Genomic DNA, 24,438 nt, shown 5'->3' on the forward strand with positions numbered 1-24,438 from the left:
ATTCTTTTGTTGGGAAAAAGGATTTTTATATTGGCAACATTATTAATAATAAACAAGTTATGACTATATTGGGCTGGTAACATTGGCAATTGATAAAATCGTATCGTGGTAGTGGTGTGTCTTATCGTTTGTTTCAACAAAAATAATAAATTTGGCGGTAAGCTTATATGTATACTTAATTTAAATTGCGCTTTTAGAGTAGTGTGAATTAATTAGACACAAATTTTTGACTAGTACTGAGCAGTATCATCCTCGAAAGCTCATTTGAGTCAACAACGCAAATCGATGTTTTGTCCGAGCTTAAGATATGCGCAGCGAAAAAATATAAATTTTATTTTGTTGCAGGTAAACTTTTATAATTAGAGCAGAGGATAAAGTGATTTCAAAATGGCTATCGGAACGGGAATGTCGTGTGTGAAATACCTGTTGTTTATTTTCAATCTTTTATTTGCCGTAAGTACCTTTAATTTCTAGAACAATGTTTTTCCTTTAAGGTAAATTGTCAGGTGGGAATTCTCAGCAATGCAATATGGAGTTGTGTTGTATCCACACATATACAAACTTTTTATATCCTAATAATACTCAAACCTCATTACATATATGTTTTTATATTTTTTATAAAATATAGTTGATAGATGTCAAGAATTTATATTTTAAATTTTTCTTTATAATTTATGTTGTATTCATTCTATTATATATTTCGCTACGTGTACGATGGGTTTTATTTTATTATTCTTTAGTAAAAAGTCATTGGCGATTACAAAGACATATCATTACTTCACACTAAAATACCCATATTTCTATATTATTACTACATCTCCACCGCACTTGTGACCCCATGGCCAAACTACAAAACGAAGAATCTTCTCTTCGGCTAGCAAACACGAAGATACTTAGTAGTTGTGCGGAAATGGACTGCGACTTTGTCACAAAATAATAATACAGATAAAAAATACCTGTTTTTTTTATTTTGTTTTAGATAACAGGATTGATAATCCTGATTGTGGGTGCAAAATCAGAGATCAATGCACACCCATACGTCAGTCTAACGGATGAGAGTTTCTACACATCGGCTCCGGTAATTCTGATCATCGTTGGCCTGATTGTGTTTGTTGTCGCCTTCTTCGGATGCTGCGGTGCCGTCAAGGAAAATCATTGCATGATTGTCACGGTGAGTTGACTGTTCAATGTTTATACCTTGAATGATTGAATGATTTGGACAAATTTGTACATTTTTTGTTTAAAGTTTTGTGTTAGTTTACTACAAAATATGGTTCCAAACAATCATTTGGAAAAAGACAAAAAGTTTTAAAATAAAAAGCGAAATTGAAAAAATATCAATGACACCAATACCATACACCCAATGACAAAAATATCACACAATTACAACTATAAAACAAGATAATAAAAAATAAACACATACTCTTGGCAATGACACAAGTTTTATTCATCTTTTTCTTTGCTATGAGAAAAGTAACAATGTAAATAAAATAAGTATTATCTGTAAAAAAGGACATATTATTTATGATTATTAAAACATTGCACTCATCAAGCCACTAGGGGTAAGCCATTGAATCTAAAATATATGAGGAAGGCTATAGTCTGTATAAAGTATGTCTTTCCTCAAATTAATATGAGTGAATCCACGGGGTACAACTAGTACATCGTAAATTGCCTGTTAAACCAATTGATTGTGTGGGTATTTAATTTTATCATTACTAAGAAGATTGGATGACACACTAGCTACTAAGGAAATTCAATTTTAAATTAATTACATGATTAGAAAGTAATATAATTTTCTTTCATCTAATATACCTAACACACTGAGTTATAAAAAAACTGTATATACATAAAAAACGAAACATAAACGCAGAAGCTAACTGTCTATTTCCCTAGCCTTCGTGGGTTTCATCCAGTAGGTGCACGTCCAGTATTTGTATATTGCATATCAATATTTCTCGTGGTCTTGATCTAAAGAGCTTTTTTGGGCTAGAGCACAGCAGGATAAGTCCTGCTCAAAATTTAGAGCAGCCCGCACAAGGAAACTTCCTCAATCTTACAGAATATCACAGCTAAATAATACCGCTGTCGAGTAGTGTTGTGCTTCTGTGGTAAGTAAGATGGCCAGAGCTCCTGGGGACTTGGGGAGAGTTTGAGGCAGGGTTGGCAGTGCGCTTGCAATGCCTTTGTTTCAATCGTCTATAGCCTAATCCGCTTACTATAAGGTGGGCCATACGCTTGTTTAGTAATCTAGTCATAAAAAGTTGTTTTTCATAGTGTAGAAGCTTGAGTTTGATGACCCCGACAAACAATTTCAAGTAATTATAAATAATATGCATCCATACTATATATAATGACTTGTATTATCTGTCTTGCAATTATCTTGTTTTTATTACTTCGTAAACAAAAGTATGATCTGAAATGAAATTTCGTGACATGTTTGTTTTATATTGATAAAGCTATGAATAATACACTGATTCAATTTGTTACGATTGTTCGATGTATGATAAAATAATGACTCAGATATTATTGTGACATATTTCACATTTAAAAACGGTACAATCAACTGAAAATCCTCTGACCATCGATCTAAGTCGATACTTGAATATCTGCAGAATATGTATACAACAAAACATCGTAATATTAATTAGAAATAAAAGTTAGTCACTAGGGAGGAAAAGTTAGTTACTAGGGAGGTTCTTTGCGGTTTAAGTCGTTTATGGTGTCATGATATAAGAAAAAAGTAGCTGATTACCTCAAATCTATTATTTCTACATGCTAAACCTACTTTTTTTAAAAAGAATGTACAACAAGCTTTATTAAGGAACTAGCAATACCTGTGCGAATAATTTGCACGAAATAAGCAAAACATTTACCTACCGTCAATCATGTTTACGTTATATCAAATTTAAAGCTGTCATATATATAATTTTAATAATTAATTTACTAAAAAGCAATAATAAAAATTTAAGTCGTGGATATGTAGAGCAAGCTATTGTCTATAAAATGATATATAATTTATGTGGAGTAGTGGAGTGTGGGTAGGTTTTTTCTAAAAAGGGGGACGAACATCTTAACCTTAGTGTATAGAAATATTTTCAACTATAACAACTTCTTAAAAGTTTTCAATGTTTAATTACTTTATTACTTATTTTGAACTTCGTTAACAAGGTCTATTTCATTTGAAATATGGGGTAGATTTAATTATTTTATTTATTCCACGTAATAATACTAATTTTAAATAAAAGAAAATATTCTAAGATCCTTTTTTCCAGATCTTATCTCGTGTTCTTGTGTATAAACTATAAAGTATGCTTTTATGTATCAGCTGTATCATTGATAATTCAAAATAAGCTTAGGTAGCATTATCTTAAATACATAATTTTACTTCATCACCAAACAAATGTAGGTAGACTGGAAAATAACCTTTATTATCAAATCTAGTTTTAGTAGGTACAATATGGTTACATGCATATTGTACAGATGTTTATCTATATAAATTTGTATGTAAATGTTTGTAAATATTTAGGTTCCAAATGGACTTATCTTTCTGATAATACGATTTTTTTCTAATTAATCTGATGTTAAATCCAATTTATATAATAAAGGTTACACAGTATAAAATAATAATAACAACGTTAAAACCAAAGGTCAACATTCTTATAAAAAATAAAACAACTTGCTTGCAAATAATACAACGTAGATCGACGAAAAAATACTCAAATAAATATGCATCATCAGTGATATGACCCGTCAAATCTCAATTAAATGGACACGTGACACGCACCACCTTTCGATAATAAAAAAAAACATCGAAATCAATCAACCCAGTAAAAAGTTCTTAATAACATTCATTAAAAAAATAAGGTCGAAGTGGGAACTTTTTTGAAGTCGGCTAAAAAGTAAATAACGTTTGGAAATAAGGCCATAACGAGAGGCAAAATATTGTTTTAAGATTCTGCTGTATTTATAAATTTAATTACTTTGTAAATTAATTTATAGATTAATACCAAATGTTTTTAAAGATAAGAAATATTTTTGTTCATTTGAAACATTTTAGCGGTTTTTTGTAATATATTTCGAAAATAGATGTAAAATATTTTATAATTGAATAAAGCTGTTAATGCAAATGCCTTATTAGCTAATGATAACATCACAACTATGTTACGTAATTATTATTTGCTTGCATAAGTAAATAGGACTTTTTAACCGACTTCAAAAAAAGGAGGAGGTTACTCAATTCGACCGTATATACTTTTTTTATGTATGTTCTCCTAATAATATAACGACGGAGTTATAATAATATAACTCCGTCGTTTATGAACCGATTTTGATAATTATTTTTTTTTTTGGAAAGGAGATATCCCTAGTTTGGTACCATGATAAAGAAACCTGGATCTGATGATGGGATCCCAGAGAAATCGAGGGAAACTCTCGAAAATCGCATAACTTTTTACTGGGTGCTTTTTCTTCGTTTGCCTGCAAACACAATTATCATCTATGTCATTCATAATATTATGTTAAAAAAAGACTTGTATCAACGTTTCTGGTTAAAGTTTATCCTGCATATAGGATACGAATATATTTTAACAGCAGGAGTTGGAACAGGCAATTAGAGCCTGATTCACCGTTTCAGTCGTGGATAACGCTATTTGACGGATGACGGTATCCGACAGTAAAAAGTTTTTGATTTTTTATTCTTTTTTAACCATCGAATTGTACTATAATTAGGTATGAAATATTTCTATTCGCGTGTATTAGTCTTAATTTTGTAGTTTATTAATTGAGGACGAAACAGGTGGCCTATTTGGGCCAAAGTCTATTTGTTTCGTCATCCAGCAAATACCGTTATTCACAACTAGTGAAACAGACCCTAAAATACAGAAGTTTTGAAAACAAAACAATATCTATCTCTGTCTTACTCGTAAGGTCAGCCGCGTACAAGAGAGATAGCTGGAATTTCAGAAGGCAGTGTGAATTTACGTCGTACGCTTACTCACAGATTACTTACTACACAAGCGCAATATACTGCGTAGCTCGTGCTATCTTTATGTTATTTACCTGCTTATATAACCTGAGTTGAATGACAAATGATCCTTAATAGACTATCTTTAGATATCCAAGTTGCAAGAGAAGGTTAATACTACTGAGTATAAAATACTAGATAGATTTTGCAGTTTAATTTAAGGGAGGAAATTCTTTCATTTAATGATTACACAAATAGATAATATTACATTTTTTTCTCTATTCAATCGTAAAGTAAGTTTTCGTACGTTTCCAAACTTTACAAATTTTTTGCTGTCATATGTAATACTAGCTGTACCCTGCGCGCGTTGCTACGCTTTTTTTTATCTTCCTACCTATTCAGAAACCTTTGTGGACTCATGCACAACACTTTGCTGAAGATATTTATGACATGATCAAATCCATAGTTTACGATTCTATAATGGACATACAGACAAACGTTCATTTTTATATACCTATATAGATCACCCAAAATTAATACAAACATGCTTTTCAGCTTTGTTGTAATATGTTTATACGTTTATTCATAGACATACAAACATACCATTTATTTCTTACTATATCTAAAACTGAAATATTTGTGTAACCAATACAATTCTATACATTCGAAATGAAATGTTTTCTTACTTTTTATCCTCAAGTTGAATTAGTACGAAGCACGATTCAACACCTGTAACAGTTAGGTAGGACTCGGTTCTCTTTTAATAGGCGATAAAAGTCATCTTTACATATAACTAACTTGGACGTATTTGTTAGTTCGAATACCCTAAACAATTACTGAAATTATTCAAAAACGGGATATTTACCATATGTTTCTTATTTTCATTTTGCGGAGCTCGTTATTTCTACATAAGTTCTCGAGACTGAAGTTTGCGGGTAGATATTTTGATGGCTTTAGCAATGTCCATACCAGACTACCCTCCTTTCACGTACGTTTGCTGCGTAAACATTGGTCACCACTACCATTGTCACTGGATTTCACACCATCGACAGTTGACACCCATCTTTTCTATAGAATTTACTATATTTATAAAAAAAAATTAAAAAAATTAGCTGTCCCGACAATATTGAATTAGAATTGATATAATTAATCAAAAAATATTTAAAATAAGTGTTATAATCAATCTTCTGTCAGTTCTATGTCGTAAGGGGTACATTAAAAAAGTGTATATTCTCCAAAGCCCTAAGGTTAGATTAGAAATAATTTTATATGTTGGTTAAGTATTCTTGAATTTTCTGATTTACTGCGCTATTTTCTTAATTTTTTCTTGCATAAGAAACTTCTTCTGACAATAAAAATTATAAATAGAATTAGGTAAATCGATCCAGCCATTCACCCGTGATGTCATGACCAATGAAAATGGGAATTCATTTTTATATAGATAGATTACTATATTGATAATTTAAAAAAAAATGCTAAATATCCCGTTTTTGAATAAGTTTAGTATTAAAAATAATCATGTTTATTTAAAACCTTAAACGGTGCCTGTTTTTTTTTAAAGAAAGGGGTGATGAATGTCAAAACTCGCGTAAAGTTGCGGCTGCCATGTCTTTTATAATAAAAACATGTTTTTGTAACTTAGCCTCGTGACACACTACTTTTTTTTTATTTTTTTTATTTTGATCCACGGGCTCAAAATGCCCGTGCCTTTAGTTAATCTTGCATGCATTTATAATAATACCCCAGGCTATTTTTCTTTATTACTACAGATCAACAATCCTATAGACTGCCTAGTAAAACTAGGACGTGGTCCGACGCTGACGGTTTTTTTTTTCCTTACTAAATACTGTTTATGGAGAAGTATACACATAATTCCTTTATAATTTATAAACATGATTATTTTTCTTATCTATGTCTATATTTACACTTATTTGCTAGTTATCATATATGTACACTTATTTCCTAGTTAACATATATGTACACTTATTTCCTAGTTACCATATATGTACACTCATGTTCTATTTACAATGTACACTTAACCTATGTTACTGTTAGTAAGGGTTTTTTTTTTCATATATATATATATATATATATTAAACAGTTATTATTTATATTTATCTATTTCTAAATTATCTATTTCTATTATTCACTTAAATTTCACTACATAATTATTTATTTATCTATTTATTTATTTTATTTTAAAGGTACATCCACATAATACATAAAAAAAACATTATATATGATTCACTATTACATTATTATCTAATATGTATCCCATTACGGGGTACACAACATTCCAATATATTAATGTCATGAAGCAAGTATAATTAAAATTACTTCACATAAAAATTGAAAGTAAAGATCCTACTTCTTAACAATAAAATTCATTTAAAAAGGTCATCAATCGAATTTATATAAAAAAGTAAAGTTAAGGTAATATTAATAATCAAACATAGCTAGCATTCAATAATAATAAATTCAAATAATAAGAAGTTCAATAATAAATATTTAACTAAAATTTAAATAATTATATCAACATGCAAAAATAATTGCTATTTGAAATTATTTGATAAATCAAAAGGATATAATAAGAAATTATATATCTATATATCTACTTTCTTATTTCTATATTATGAGCCACGCCTGCCCCCAGCATCTTGAACAGAGTCCTTGTCAGCGAGATATCACGCTTGTGGATAGTTTTTTTTAAGGTTGTGCTCCAAGATTGTTTTCGTCGAGGCACCCAGCGCTCGGCTAACGAACCTGCCGATTGCGTCATCACCGTCGTCAGTGTAGTAGACACAGGTGTTAGTGTGTCTTGTCAACGCTACTACCGCATGAGACACACTGTCGTGGATTTGTAGCCTCTCGGTCTTTGTCTGGACGATGATGACCTCGCCGTAGGTTTGCCCTTGTGCTTCATGACACTTCACTACTTACAGACATGGATATTATTTATCAATAGGTATACATTTCAAGCAGCTTTTTTTATCTTTATAAATGTAATAAGAGAAGAAAACAAAGAGATATTAAAAACAATATTCTTTCACTGCTACTACTGACCTTTTACAAGATTTGCGGTTAACAGTCGCGAGTTATTATTGCTGTAACGACAGATTTTATGACGGAAATCCAATTAGTTAAGTTCTAAGAGTTGATTATTAGGACTTCCGTTGCTCTGTTATTAAACAATAGGGAACATTTGACTTCATTACTTATTAATACAAAGGTATCAATTATGATTCTAATACCAGTAAAGATTCTCGAGATTTTATTTGTTTTCCGTTTAGTTTTCACGCAGTTATACGATTTCGCTGAAGTTAGTATCACATTCAGGGTTTGGCTATCAGTGATGACGAGTAGGCGGCCTCTCCTTTTTATTCTATTCTTATTTTTTGTTTTATAATGTGTAATGATACATTAGTTAATTCAATTATAAAAATTGACCTTTCACACGGCCTCTGAACACTATCGATTCTTTCGCTATAAATAACATAAAAAGCCAGAGGATATTAGATTACTTAAACCAATAACATCATATCACTAAACATGAAATAAATATTAAGTACAGTGACTTCTGTTTTAGAAAATATTTTAGGGTACTTATTTCAATTTTTTGCATTTCGTTTGCGAGCAAACACAATTATTTTTGTAATTGTGCGTACTTAGGCCGAACCCCTCTAGTTTGAATATCCCGTGTAATTGATATAGCAGACAGGACTGCACGCTCCTATACACTACTGTGAAATGAATCACTCAACATAACGTAAACGTCGTACTGTTTTCAAAATATTCCCTTCTCTTATATAAGAGAAGAGGATATGAAAAATATCCCCTTCTTTTACCACACTGCTCCACTGAGGCTTTGCGGCTAATTTCCCTAGCATTAGTAACGATCATTCATCATTACAGCCTATACAGTCCACTGCTGGACATAGGCCTCCACAAGTTTACGCCAAAAATAACGTGAACTCATGTGTTTTGCCCATAGTCACCACTCTGGGCAGGCGGGTTGGTGACCGCAGTACTGGCTTTGTCGCACCGAAGACGCTGCTGCCCGTCTTCGGCCTGTGTATTTCAAAGCCAGCTGTTTGATGGTTATCCCGCCATCGGTCGGTTTCTTAAATTCCAAGGTGGTTGTGGAACCTTGTTATCCCTTAGTCGCCTCTTACGACACCCACGGGAAGAGAGGGGGTGGCTAAATTCTTTAGTGCCGTAGCCACACAGCACAACGATCATTATTGTGAGTCTATCATTACAACTACGTTCAATGTGATCTCCGAGGTACGATAGGAAGGACCCACTACCACACCAGTAAGAGTATATGAGAGTAAATCGAGTATATAGAGTATATAGAGGTAATCGAACTTGAGACCGCTAGCTTTTAGACGACCACTCACACGAATAAATCTTGTAAGAAGGATGTTAATACTGAAATTATAAAACGATTTTATGTGTTTTATTAAATTTGTGATATTTAAATGCGTCAATCTAGGATTTACTGAACTACTGAAAAGGAATTACTGAAAAGTGTTTTTAAACTAATTAGATCATCATCATCATCATTTCAACTGCTAACTCAGACATATAGCTCAAAAAACTAAAAAGAGTAAAAAAAATAAACACGTTACATACTTTAACCTTTTCGATAACACATATGTACACAGTTAAACAATGTCATACGTATATAAATCTATATAAATAAAAATGAATGTTGCAAAGCGCATAACTCGAGAATGGCTCGACCAATTAGGCTAATTTATTTTTTTATGTTCCTTACGGCCCACGGAAGGTTTCATACAAAAAAAATATATTAACTTTTGACAGAACGAAGTCTGTCCGGGCAGCTAGTATTTTTTATAAATATGACATTTCACAACTTATGGCCAGTTTCGTCAAAATTCTATCTCTAGTAAGCAAATTTAGAGATAGATAGAGTATTGAAACTGGCCATTAGTGTGCTCAATGTTTTCAAAATATTTAATCTTGGCAAGTGTTGATCAGACTACATAAAATACTTTCATGTGAAACCTGTTTGACAACATGGCACGGTGTCACACTTGCATTTTTTTATTTCTTGTCTGAATAGGTATAACATGAATAAAATAGCGATCTACCTGTCTAGCATGAAATATAATAAACTACCTAACCTGTCTATAATAAGAGAATGATACAGTCAATATGAAATTGACGTAATAAAACCGGATTATCTTTGAAATTATATCCTAATATATCAAACATATTAGAGTCGAACAATTTATCTATATATATATATATATATATATATATATATATATATATATATATAACACGTGATGCAAAAACGTACCCCTTTTTACGAAAATTGCGCGGACGGAGGAGTATGTTATTTCGCACACTTATAGTTTATATAGAAGAGTGCAGAATGCTAATATTCTTTTCAAATCGATAATAATAAAAAAAAAAACATTACACACTACCACGTATTTGACTCATACAAGCAAATTGTTGTGTACTCTTTTGTTTGTTATTAATTATAGAAGTCTGACAACAGAATCTTAATAATGTTCAAACTTATAATTTAAATTAATTATGGTCGAATTTCGACCACTGGCCGACCAGTAGTTTCTGTTAACGCGCTATTCTCGTAATCAACTCGTGCTATTCGAAAATTAATATGCATATTGTTTTGTAAGGTATTAAGAATATAAATTGACCTCAACGGTTCTTACAAGGGGAAATAAAAATTAAATTAGGAGCTGGCTAAGTAGCACAGGTAACTTTTATGTCTTGTCATTTCGTAATGTTCAAATCATACGTTATCAATAAAGATTTTCGAATTTTATAAATAATTTTAAATACTATTCAAGAATATTTAATACCTATTGTCGGAGATTTTTGATTCTGTTCTTATATTATTTAGTATACAGTAACACTTATTGCTTTTTTCAATACAACCAGTACTAACATCTCTGGAAAAACATATTAGCCTGAGGAGTTGTACGAGTATATTGTGGTTAACCTATATTAATACCCTAAAATGCGAAATGATTCATGGAGTACCTACCATTTAAAATCAAGAACATTAATCTCTTTATTTCAAGTAGACTATAAAGGCTATTTTAAATTGCCATTTTCCAATAATATATGTATATTTATTAAAAAAAAATTGTTTAATATGAAGCATCAACCGCTTCGGAATCTAGATTCTGCAGAGAATTATCGGTGAAAAAACCGCAGTTACCCTTTAAAAATGGATAATATTATTTAAGTAATATCTTGAATGAAATTAAACGCGGACACACCTAGGATTAGTTATAAAAAGCAACCATACTAGTGCCAAACAGTTTGAAAGTAGATAGCTAGCGTAATTGTCGGGATCAGAATCCTTGGCCTCTGACACGCTTGTCGTCTCGTCTCAAATGAACGTTTCCTTTCCTTTAATTTGATTTTAATAGGCCATCTGTGGGTCTCTTTATAAGTGTATGAAAGGTGTTTATTCCGACGTGTGTTAGTGATTATATCAAACAACTCACTGGTAAACGCCATACAGGCTTTTCGAGAAGCATGATGAAAGCATGGCTCATATTATTACAAAGAAATCTTATTTTCTAACTTCTCTGTATGTGTATTTGAACATTACAAAGAAACTTACATTATGATACGATAGTTTACGATTTGTTTGTACAGATAGGTAGGTATGTGTTGAAACTTTTATGACTAATTGTAAGACAAAATACTCATATTCTGGTACTTTATCGTTGCTGTAATAGAATTTTTTTTTAGGTACTGACAACGAAAACGACAGAAAATGAACACTTAGTTATCAAAACGAATGGTTTTTGAATATAGGGTAGCTGAGTATAGAGTAATTAGACTGCGAAAGATTTACAATCTCTTTGAAAGACATTTTGTTTTTATGTTAAACCGGTATTTAATAAATCCAGTTCTAGTAACCTCTATCCATGTAGTTTAATAAAGCATTAAAATACAAAAATAATAATTAATGTCAAACTTGTATGCACTTTCTAAAGCGTGTCCTTGCAAACGAAATGCTTACCATACGATTTTCATCTCACGATTTAAAAACATAAGGTTCAGATTCAAAAAATTGTAAATATATCTTTTCAAGAAGGCTTAGAGTTATTTGCATTCGTCACAAATTATTATAGTTTTTAATAAGCACACCGCCAGCTCAGAATGATGTTAATACTAAAAATAATATAGGGCATGCTGTGTCTATTGTCAAGAATCTTAATTGTTAATCTTGTAAAATAAATTTTGAACATTATATTTAACGAAGCCAATAAAGTCAACTAACGTAGATCCACGCTTGTCATTTTACAACAAATATTTTAAGAATTTTTAAAGCCACGTGTTTACAATATATGTATTTATATATAGTTGTTAAAATTCGCTCGTTCGTGAGTATTTCCAGATTCTAGGAATTAGGCCGATTTTTATAGACAATCCACAAAAATAAAAGTCACAACAAGCTTACGAGATTTAGAGACTGTGGTTTTAAAACTGTACAAATCCCAAACAATGCATAGAAAAGTTTAGATTCTTTCATTTCATTAAAACAATTTATAGGTTTAAATTATATGTTTATATTTAATTTTTCTCCCTTTCCTTCTAAAGTTAATTGTTACAGTGGTGGGATAAAAATAACCCTGAAGACTTAACCGCTCCAACTAGCGCTAGTTTTTGAGTACCTATACGATTCAAATAATATACCATCCAAATGACATGTTTGTTAATTTATCACTAAGTTTCAAAAGTAAATTAAGTAAACGATTTATATAAATAAGGTAAAACAAGTTACATGAAAAATATGAAAGCTTAACATTTCATACAAATTCATTGTGCATTATCGTCTGTATTTTTGTAACAAGCGTTTACAAAAATACAGGCGATAATACATAAGTGCTGATAAGAGCTGTTTCAGTAACACACGTGATACGCGTTCGATCTTTAGATATCAGTGCCTGGGTGACCGAGCTTAGCTCTGTTTTTTTTTTTAGCAAATCGTATATATATAATAATTGTTAAAATATAAATAATAATTTTCAATCTTACCGACATGAAAAAATATGAACTGGTTATTTTAATAAAAAATCACGAGTGTAATCAGAAAAAATGGAAAAAAATAATCATTAAGTGACATTTAGGTTTTAACTGTTGGTTTTCTCGTTTCGGTACCGGCTAATTCCCCACAAGATTTACTATAACTTTGTAAACAATAGCGAAAATTACCTTCGTATTCTATTAACATTGTAGCAGTTTTTTACTGTCTGAAAACATGGACAAAACGACATTTTCTAAAAATAAATCCTAGCTTGATCGATTCATCGCCTCCAAAACCCCCTGCATACTAAATTTCATTAAAATCGTTGGAGCTGCTTCTGATATTCCAATACCAAAGTATAAATTATTTCCGCTTCTATTTATTATACACTTACAAAATGCTACAACGGATATAATATGTGGCAAGTACATGTTGATCAATAGTTTTTGATGTACTCGTAGTTATAAATCTAAGTTTGCATAGATTTAATTATTACCTAAAACGAATAAAACAGTATTAATTTGTCAATTATCAATTATTATTAAAATTCACGCTTAGCCCAGAATTGTAAAAATTTAATTTAACGTATGAAACAAGTTCAAAACATAGAAATACATTTTACAAATATTTATCTAAGTGAGTTGAACCCGTGAGCAATGGTACAGCAGTCAGTTGCATTCATCTCTGCGTCATTGAATCTTGCGTTCATTTGAGTGTTGACAGTTGCTAAATACGTCGTTAGCGGTTACGTGATTCATACAGTGTAAAATCCTTGTAATGATATAGCAATTTTTACGTTCCTTGTTATTCACATACATCACCGTATTATTGGGACTGAAGAATCTTTTGTCATCAATTGCCAGAACCAGAAACTTTAACATGAAATTCACATTTGGTATATTATATCATTTTCAAGCGTGTCTATAAAGCCTAACAATAAACTAAGTATTTTCACTAAAATCTTAAAAACAGGAAGTTGACATGGTCGCAAATGTAATTAGGTGTTTTTTTTTTATGTCACTAGGTCGGCAAACAAGCCTACGGCTCACCAGCAGGCCTAGCATGCGCGCCACGACAAAATTTTGTCTACCCCTTTTCGCATATTTTCTCTCTATGTCTACAGTAGCTAACATGCGTGCACGCGATACTCTTCTCGTTACGTCAATAGAAGAGATAATCATTAAATTTTAGTGATCTGTGATATTTATCTCTACGGAAGCTAACATGACATCGTAATTTTGTCGAATTTTGTCGTTTTAGGAAGAGAAACTTCTCGTTTTCAATATCATCGACGAGAAAGACGATAAATAAAAAATAAATAAAACCGGGTGCCTATTTTTTGTATACCATGGCGTTTCCCTATTATAATTATATAATTTCGGTATACGAAGAGCGGGAAATGCGAAAAGTCGAGTGAAGTGTGCCATATAATGACACAAAAAACGTATTTGCGCCCTGTTGCTTCTTATTCTAAATAATAATAATAATAATACTTTATTTCAGACCAAAGTATAAGTCCATATTGGGTTAGTACAACAAGACAAGACAACATTCAGAATAAAAAACAAAACAAAATTATATTAAAAAAATCAATAAGTAAAAATAAAATGAAATAGAATAGAAGTAAAATCAATAATAAAAAAAAAATTCAAAAATTCAAAAAAATTTAAAAATTAAAAAAAAAAAAAAACAATGCGTGATAGAATTACAATTATCTATTGTGCGACAAGATATAAAGCACAACACGAGCATATTGTTTTACATATATAATTAAATTCATTTACTTACGCCGTTTTATTTTCCATATTAGATTTTTTAAATTAGATATACACTTTTTATCTTAGCCAAAAGGCCGAGAACATTGTTAAATAAAACATGTGTCACTCGTTTGAAATTATACAAACGTTGGCTCATCCCGGTTTGGCACGATTGGTCAATAACCTTGTAAATTCAACTTTACGACATAAGAAATAAGAATGATATTCAGTTGTGATTATGGTTGATAATGTTTCTCTATTCGACAAGGCGAAGTCTTCGGAAGAGAATTTTGTCTCTCGTAGTGCGCATGTTAGGGTAATCGAGAAAATACTCGATGTAGACATTATCTCTCTCTCTCGTCAAGAGATATCTCGTTGTATGCATGCTAGGCCGGCTGGATGGTAAGCGATTACCGTAGCTTATAGACACCTGAAACACCGGAAACATCGCAAGCGCGTTGCCGACCCAATCCCCAATCCCCACCAGGAGCTCTGGTCACCTTACCAACAGGAAACTGTATTATTGAAAACAGTATTATTTTGCTGTGATCTTCTGTAAGGTCGAGGTACTACCCCAGTCGGGCTGCTCCATATTTTGAGCAGGAAATTTCTGCTGTGCCCTACCTCAGTTAACGTAGTTAAGTATGTTTTTTGTTTACTAATTATATATATATATTATATAGTATACAATTTTGGATTTCAATAGAGAGATGATAAGCTAACGATGTTCAAAATATAGTAACTATCTATAAACGCATTGGTTATAAACTAGTATTTTTTTGTTATTCTAAACGAATAAAAATGAATATTGCTAAGCGCATAAATGGAGAATGGCTAGACCAATTCGGCTAATTTATTTATTCGCGTGTTCCTTAAGGCCCACGGAAGAATTTAATACAAAAAAATACTATTAACTTTTGACACAACGAAGTCTGTTCGGGTAGCTAGTATTAAATAAATTTTAAATAATATATTCCTACTATTCCTTGATTGACTGGTTCAATGGGTCTTAGTTGTGCCAGTTCTAGTAGTGCATTCTGCCATGTGTACCTAACCTAGTACTATTTATCTCTTAATGTTTATGATAAATCCAACAAAATCTGTATGAATTTTCTGATGCAATATCTATTTTCCATCGCGTCCATGCAACATTATAATCCAAGATGACCATTAGGGGCGTTGTTACTATCAAGAAATGCCGATTCCTTCGCTGACTATTTCTATAGCGTTCCAGGGGATGTATAATGGAACAACCGCTAAGTTTTATTACAATTAATTCTGACAAAAGTATTTAATACATAGTTGAATTTTATTACACTTTATTTCTGACATAAAAAGATAGTTATGCTGACTTATATGTAGGATAAATGATATCACTCTGTGACTAATACTATATTAGGTATAAAAATAACAATTGGCAGTAAAACATTAAATCTGTCTATCCTAGTCAAAGGCTTTATACACAATCGCCCCAAATATGAAACTCGATCTATAAACCCTTTATTCGGGTTTTTAAACCAAATGACGTGCATTAATTTTCTTGTAAACGGATTTAGTAAAAAGTAACTGCTTTTGTTTCTGAAATTTAAATTGAGTGTATACCAGTTCGTTTAGTAGACTATTATTTTGATTATTTATTAAATTATCATTATCTTTTTTAACCGACTTCCAAAAAAGGAGGAGGTTCTCAATTCGACTGTATTTTTTTTTTTTTTTAATGTATGTTACATCAGAACTTTTGACCGGGTAGACCGATTTCGACAAATTTTGTTTTAATCGAAAGGTGGTGTGCCATTTGGTCCCATTTAAATTTATTTGAGATCTAACAATTACTTTTCGAGTTATATCTAATAGTGCGTTTTTACTTGACGCTTTTTCGTCGACCTACGTTGTATTATACCGCATAACTTTCTATTGGATGTGCCGATTTTGATAATTCTTTTTTTGTTGGAAAGGAGATATCCCAAGTATAGTACCATGATAAGGAAACCAGGATCTGATGATGGGATCCCAGAAAAATCGAGGGAAATTCTTGAAAATCCGCAATAACTTTTTACTGGGTGTACCGATTTTGATAATTCTCTTTTTTGTTGGAAAGAAGATATCCCTAGTTTAGTACCATGATAAGGAAACCAGGATCTGATGATGGAATCCCAGAGAAATCGAGGGAAAATCTTGAAAATCCGCAATAACTTTTTACTGGGTGTACCGATTTTAATAATTTTTAATTTAATCGAAAGCTGATGTTTGTTATGTAGTCACATATAAATTTTATTGAGATCTGATAACTACTTTTTGAGCAATCTTTGATAACGCGTAGTTACTTGACTATTTTTTCGTCGATATACGTTGTATTACTCGTCGATGTAATTGAAGTCGGTTTTTTTTTTTTTTTCGTTTGCGAGCAAACACAATTATTAAATGATATTTTGTCCGGACCACGTACAATAATGTATGGTAAAGTTATTAATAGTAAAACATGACTAATATTAATGAATAAAGGAGTTATTTTATTGTCGTTAGACTAGCGATTTATATCTTAAAGCACTTCGCTTCAGCCTGTAATATCCCACTACTGAGCATAGGCCTCTTTTCCCATGTAGGAGAAGGATCAGAGCTTAATCATAGTTGGCGGTTATATTCCCTACTAATGAGTAACGATCGCTATCAGGTGTACATGATAACAAACGGGACCGACGGCTTAACGTGCTCTCCGAGGCACGGTGGGGAATCCACTCTCAAAGCACTAATAAATTTTAAAATTCATTACACGAATACAAAACGACTTAGACTCGACAAGAGGTCAATTGTTTTGCTTTTTGTCCTACAATGAAATAAAATTACTGTCGTCAAAATCTAGATAAAATTACATGCATAAAATATATGCTATAAATTATTTTAACTTCCAAAGTCTGTTATTTCCAAGATATACTGGAGCTTACGTAATTGTTTAAAAAAATCTTCAAAAACTACGGCAGTCGGAACTATTCATCTTCCGCACTTAGGAGCTTACAAAAAACTCCTTGACTAGGTCAGACAAGTGGTAATTAGAGTGGAATTTTTTTCCAAGTCATCCCTATTTTAACAGGCGTATATTCACTAAGTTTTTTTGTACATACATCACGTAGGTATACATATACACATTTTGAGATTCAGACCTTGTGACAACAAAAAATTAAAATTACGAACATATAAACCCAAAAAAAAACTTTAGTCAATATTAAATCCACTATGTTGCAAGTATTCTCTCATTTTATTTTATTTTTTTTGTTTAAAATTTATATATCTTAATAAAGTCCAATAAAAATACCTAAAGTTTAAAGTTATATTTAAATTTATAACCAGTCCGTATCAATATTGAGTGTTAAAGAACTTGCTTGTTGACATTGTAGATTAATGGCGGTGTCACAGTGCAGTGTTATCTACAAAACGGCACGTAGCCACTAACTGCCGTACTTATTCCCAATCACGTGTTGATGCAATTGTTCAGTATACATATGAAACTATTATACTCACATTTTCATTTATTGTATTGTATTCTCAATTTTAAATAAAGTAATTAATTGTTCTTAAAATAAGATTTATAGATGAGGATTTAATTTCTGCTATTTTAATCTATGTAAGAAGTGATAGATATATCCGTAAATTGCGTAAGGTTGCAGAAATATTTGCGAAAATAGTACTTAAAAACAAAAAAAAAAAAACAAATGAGTTATTTATTATATTACCTTGAAAACCAACTATTGAGGAAAAAATGTATATTTTTATTACAAATTATTACAAAAAACTACCGCTACAGTTATTTCTCGTAGAGCTAAAATTAATATCATAAATAGGACTTTTTGTTACTCAATGCAGAATATTCAAACAAAGCATCGCATAAATTTTCGTTAGAAAAGTATTAGTAGTAAGTATAGTATTTTCTGGAATAATTTTGTATCATCAGATAGTTATTTTATTACAATATGAGTTCTTTTATTCAATGAAGCATTTAAGTAGTTAAAATTCGCGTGGTAGACACCTTGATACAGTTCAAAACCCTCAAAAAGCAATATTAAACTAAATGAGACTCTAATGATATTAAGCTAGAAGATTGCCGGTCTTACATTTGCCACAATTCCTTAGAAAAGTAAACTTCTGAAAGTTTTTACTATTAATTACCAGTAAAGACATTTTATAACATTACTCTGGGCCGCACTCTATGCATTAATTTATTTTGACAATTATTTCCATACAGTTTTCAGTGTTCCTTCTGATGATATTCATCGCGGAGCTGGCGGTCGGTATCGCGGGCTACGTGAAGCATACAGATCTCGAAAACTCTATTGTGCGTACTCTTAACGAGTCGATCAAGCACTACACCACGGACCCAGAAATCCAGAAGAACTACGACATCATCCAGACTGACGTAAGTTAACAATGATATACATATTTTGGCTAAGATCTAGACTAGGAAAAACCGAATTACGGGGTTTTTGGGTGTGGAGGGCGGAGGGTGTAGGTGAATCAATACAAGGTAACACTGCCACACTTCAAAACCCCATGGTTATGGAGATATCCATGGTTAAAGTTTTGAGATTAGAGGAAGAATTTAAAGCTATTATAATACCTTGAGCTCCGCGTCTGACTTCACCTTAACTTTGGCGCTGCGGGCAGTGCAATCCATGCGCCGTTTCACAACTTTATAAGTTATTTTCGAACAGGAGTACGTAAAAACGATCTCGACTCCATGATCAACAAACGCGGTCTTAGACCTTTGCCTTTACAGTTATTTAAACAAAAACAATGAATTTATGATTATTGTTTTGGAGCGAAACGATAAGTGGCCTGTCATTTTTATTAAAACATCTATTTCTCAGTTGTTAAACATTAGTTGTATCGCTTGTTAATAAAACCGTGTGAAAACGTTAAATTAACGTGTGGAATGTTAAAATCAAGTGCGAAATGTGAAAATAACATGTGAAAACTATGGAACGGAGCATGACTAACGTAAGTTGTATCGTTTGTTGATCTTGGCGTCGAAATTGTTTTTATTTTGAAAATAACTTATAAAACGTGTAAATAACGTGTGAAATGTGAAAATAGCGTGTGAAATGTGAAAAAACGCGTGTGAAATGTGAAAATAACGTGTGAAAGCTACGAAATTCTTCTTCTAACCTCAAAACTTTAACCATGGATATCTCCATAACCATGGGGTTTTGAAGTGTGACAATGGTACCAGGGGTAGCGTTACCCACCCTCCCCTCCCCCTTCCCCCCACCGTCCCGAAATTCGGTTTTTCCTAGCTTTACCCATATTTTCATTATAGTTGACATTTTTGATAATTTTTTAAGTTCATAACGTATTATTGTATGAAAGACGATTCATAAAACTTAAATATCTTGTAAAATAAATTGTAAAATTTCAAGGTTACTGGGTATGAAGTTTTTTTTTTACAATATTTACTAGAAAATTCGATAATGGGTTAATAGGGACGAGAGGGACAGGGGAGGATAATGTTACATTAAAAAGAAATAATAGGATTTGAATTTACGTTAAAACTTTTACCGTAGTCTGCTCTTATAAATATTAAAAGCATTATGTCATTAGATATTCTTTGAAAATTTTAAAACAAACGAATCATTCAATTAATTTTACAATACTATAAATGACCCTTCCGACTTCATCCTCGTCTTAAGCCGAGATGCGATCTCGCTACGAGAGACAATTAGGGAAGTCCTCTTAAAAGGTTCTTTCTTGGCTAGGTCTCACTACCCGGGCTCCCAAAGCGTTGATGCCTTGAAGGCCGCTCGAACCAACAGCCCAACAATTTACACATTAAAATGTGGAGAATACATAATTTTTTTAACGTTACGCAACGAAAACAAATTTATAAAAAACATCAACAATAAGGTGAAAGCGAAATTATTCAAACAGTATTATAATAGAACGTGTAACATTATATACAACTCAACATAATTACACACAAACGTTCTACAATCACCTGATTACATTGGCGACCATGTCAACTTCCTGTTTTTAAGATTTTAGTGTGTGATTAGTTTTACAATAAATACAATAAGTATTAAATAAAATTAACTTTATTTAATATATAGAAATAATTTAGTAATTTTTCAGACAATACATTAAGAAATGGTGAAAGCCAATTTGTAGTACCTACTACCTATATTACTTTTTGTGTTCTTATAAAACTGAAAAGCTCATTTTCTTTCTGATGCTAGTAAGTTTACTATAATACCTACCTCATCGATGTGGCGTTGCGGACGACAAATTTGGCCGAGTTAGTTAAACTATAAACAATATTTTAGTAATTGCTGAACTAATTATATATTTAAAAAAAAAATAATTTCATACAACTAATGGCAATAGGCGTTAGTTAGTTAAACTTGTTTTGTCACGTATAAAAGGAAAAAAAACAGTTTTGGAAATTAAAATAATGAAGATAGACACATATTTAAATCTTAATTGTTTCGTTATTAAATTATTCTACTTTCATTTATTTTTTCTATATATAAAATACTTCTAGGCATTATGTAATTATTTTTTTCTGTTGGCTTTCACTCAATTTTAAAAATAGTAATCTAGTGACAATATCCAGGTATTTCTTACATTGAGCTATTATTACTAACGTACATTATACTTCAATGATTTCTTAAACAGTTAACTAACCGTGTAAAATTACCACGTACCATTTAGTTACACATAACATATAACGTCATAGGTGTAACAAAGACATTACCTAAGTCCTCACACTTCGTAACTTGGTCTTTCCGTGTATTAAAGTGACTGACTTATCTCTAACGGTATTAAGTTATAACGACCTAAATTTTTAACACGATAAGTCTTTAAAGCTTGTGGTTTTACTTATTAAAAGGGAAACTGTTATTTTTCTCACCAAAAAAAAAATCATTTATGAATACTACGACTAACCATTCAAAATGATCAAAAATTTTAGTGTAAATGAATGTTTTTGTTATGTCCAAAAGTAAATGAAAGTTAATGAACATTATACATTTTCAAATTAATGGTCCGCAGTAGGTTTATGTACTATAATTTGCACTGCCTAATTGTAATAATTTGATCACTTCCAAGGTTTACTAACAGAGATTGTTATCAGCTATTAGTTATTTGTCTACATTTTCTTTTATCACACTTCGATTTTCGTACATTCTAGTTTAAGTCTTAACTAAATCAATGTTCTATAATATCTGATGTTTATGATATTCATTTGTAAATATTTTATAATTTAAACTTAAGAGTGCAACGATTTAGGTTTAAATTATTTTTCATGTTACTCTAAATTTAAAAGGAAGTTTCTTTTGTAAGTTCTTGAAAACTCTATTCAAAATAAATATATATTTCTAAAGTATAATCACAGATTTAAGTTACTTATTTTTTCTTTAAATAATTATTTTTTCTTTTTGAAAAGTTTACATATTAGATACTTTGTATAACAATATTCAAATTTATTATGTGTAATCCTATACGAAAAAATAATTAAAACCATCCATCCACACCAGCTCCAATGCTGCGGTATCTACGGTGTTAACGACTGGGCAGCCAATGGCGAGCCAATCCCTACCACTTGTTGTGCGGGTCGCGAAATCCTCGACAACAAGCCCACTAATTGCACCGTGGACTCACCCAGCATCCACAAAAATGGCTGCCTCGACCTCATTCTCAGCCATATGAAGGAACTAGCTCTCGTACTAGGTGGAGTTGGTATTGGAATTGCTTTTGTGCAGGTGAGTTTTAAACTGACCAACCTTCAGATTCCTCTACGTGTAAATTTTAGCCTTAGAAGTGGATTTTGTCTTTGACCAAAGTTATTCCGCTTCATATCAAGTAAAAATGTAAAAATGCGGCAATTGCCTCTACCGTAATATGCGTGCCAAACTCTGCTACTTTTCTTAATAATTTGGTCAAGACTGGCATTCAAGCTAAAATATTGTTGCAAACATTCTGAACTTTTCTCTTCGACAAAATCACAGTACAATTATTTCCCCTACCAGGACTAACAAAAATTGTAAGTTGGTTGGTAACGAACAATACTCAAACTATAACTAAGTAATATTTGTAAATTTATGGAGATCGGATCTTATTGTTAAACCATATTTAATGAAGAATCATTCGTCACCACGACGACAACACGATACTTTCATGTCTCGTAATCTGCACTAATTGGCGTTTCTCAATTAACTTTAATTAATCGTGACATTGAGAATAATACAGAACAGGGCTACTTATTAGTATATAAGAGCATATTAACTTTCATAATGACTTCCATCGCTCGTCTATTTAAACGAAGGCATTAAAAATGGACTAGGATTATTTTTGCATGGAACGCGATCTATTGGACACGTACAGAACCCTTTATTTGAAGAAACGCAGTTAGGAGTCGAACACCTGTATAAATAAAAATTATAATTCTTTTTTTTTTATATACTGCTAAGTCGGCAAACGCATACGGTTCACCAGATGGTAAGCGATTACCGTAGCTTATAAACGCAATACCAGAAGCATTACAAGCGACCCAAACCCGACAGCCATACCCAACCCTTACTCTACCCCTACTCTTACTCACCACAGGAACACAACACTGCTTGAAAGCAGTATTATTTAGCAGTGATCTTCTGTAGGGTACATCCCCAGTCGGGCAGCTCGAGATTTTAAACAAGATATGTCCTTCTGTGCCATACTTCAGTTAGTCTTCGACTTAATATTGAAACTGTAAATAAAATAATGTTGTAACAAGTGCACATTGTTTCAGTTGCTCGGAGTGATATTCGCCTGCTGTCTCGCTCGCTCTATTCGCAGTCAGTACGAGACCGTCTAAAACCTTCAAATTTCGTCTGTTTCATAGCCGTTACATAATAGTATATTATATATAAATTGATCTGTATATCTCTTGTGATTAAGTGAAAGTCGGATATCGTCATATTTTGTTACTTTTTTATAGGTTTAATTTTATAATTATTTTTTATGTAACATCACATATGTACTTCAATATGTACCGTGACTTACATTATATCATTCTTGTCGTCAGTTTAAAAGCGTGAAGGAGGCACAAACACACACTATGTGCTCAGGATAGAAGACTGATTTTCGAATAGTAAAGTTTCAAACGCCAAATCAATTTCATCACATGCTCTTTTCGTATACTTATTAAAAATTTTGAATCTTAAGATTTAGAATTTAGAAATTGTATTTTTACTATTTCTTCTTCTTCTACGTAGAATGATGCACGTTTGTATTGGCGTTCTATGATATGCAAAATATGTATGGGGTTGTCGTGTATTATTTTGCATTTCATGAATCTATTTGTGAAGCAAAGCATATATTAAAAGTGTTTCTTAGTATTTATAAATAAATCAGTATATAGTGGTAATTTTTGTTTTATTTATAGACTAGTAGATAATCCAACTTGTTAGTTTTCAGTCATATATCGCTTTATTAAGTTACCTGGGTTCCGATTTTTTAATAGCCCATAATCCTATACGGATTCTTAAAAAATTAAACACAAAATATATTAATCAAATGAGTCCTGATTTCTAATAGCGAACGTAAACTTTATAATAATTATTAACATGCTTGACTAAAAATTATAGATTGGCGTCCCAGTACCAAGGCAAGCAACAAGTAGTTTTAACTATCGCGTCTAATTAAAT

At 31.6% G+C, this 24,438-nt stretch overlaps 1 protein-coding gene across 1 annotated transcript; it reads left to right on the forward strand.

Annotated features, from left to right (window-relative positions):
- Nucleotides 1-73: 73 nt before the first annotated feature.
- LOC123653701 (CD63 antigen-like) lies at nucleotides 74-24,158 on the forward strand. The gene is made up of 6 exons (XM_045589694.1): nucleotides 74-157; nucleotides 346-453; nucleotides 980-1,171; nucleotides 19,008-19,178; nucleotides 22,291-22,515; nucleotides 23,541-24,158. Exons 2-6 carry the CDS (start codon nucleotides 388-390, stop codon nucleotides 23,604-23,606), a joined length of 720 nt encoding a protein of 239 aa, XP_045445650.1. The 5' UTR covers nucleotides 74-157; nucleotides 346-387; the 3' UTR covers nucleotides 23,607-24,158.
- The last annotated feature ends 280 nt before the right edge of the window (nucleotides 24,159-24,438 follow it).

Source organism: Melitaea cinxia, chromosome 5 (assembly GCF_905220565.1).
Source record: "Melitaea cinxia chromosome 5, ilMelCinx1.1, whole genome shotgun sequence".
NCBI lineage: Eukaryota > Metazoa > Arthropoda > Insecta > Lepidoptera > Nymphalidae > Melitaea > Melitaea cinxia.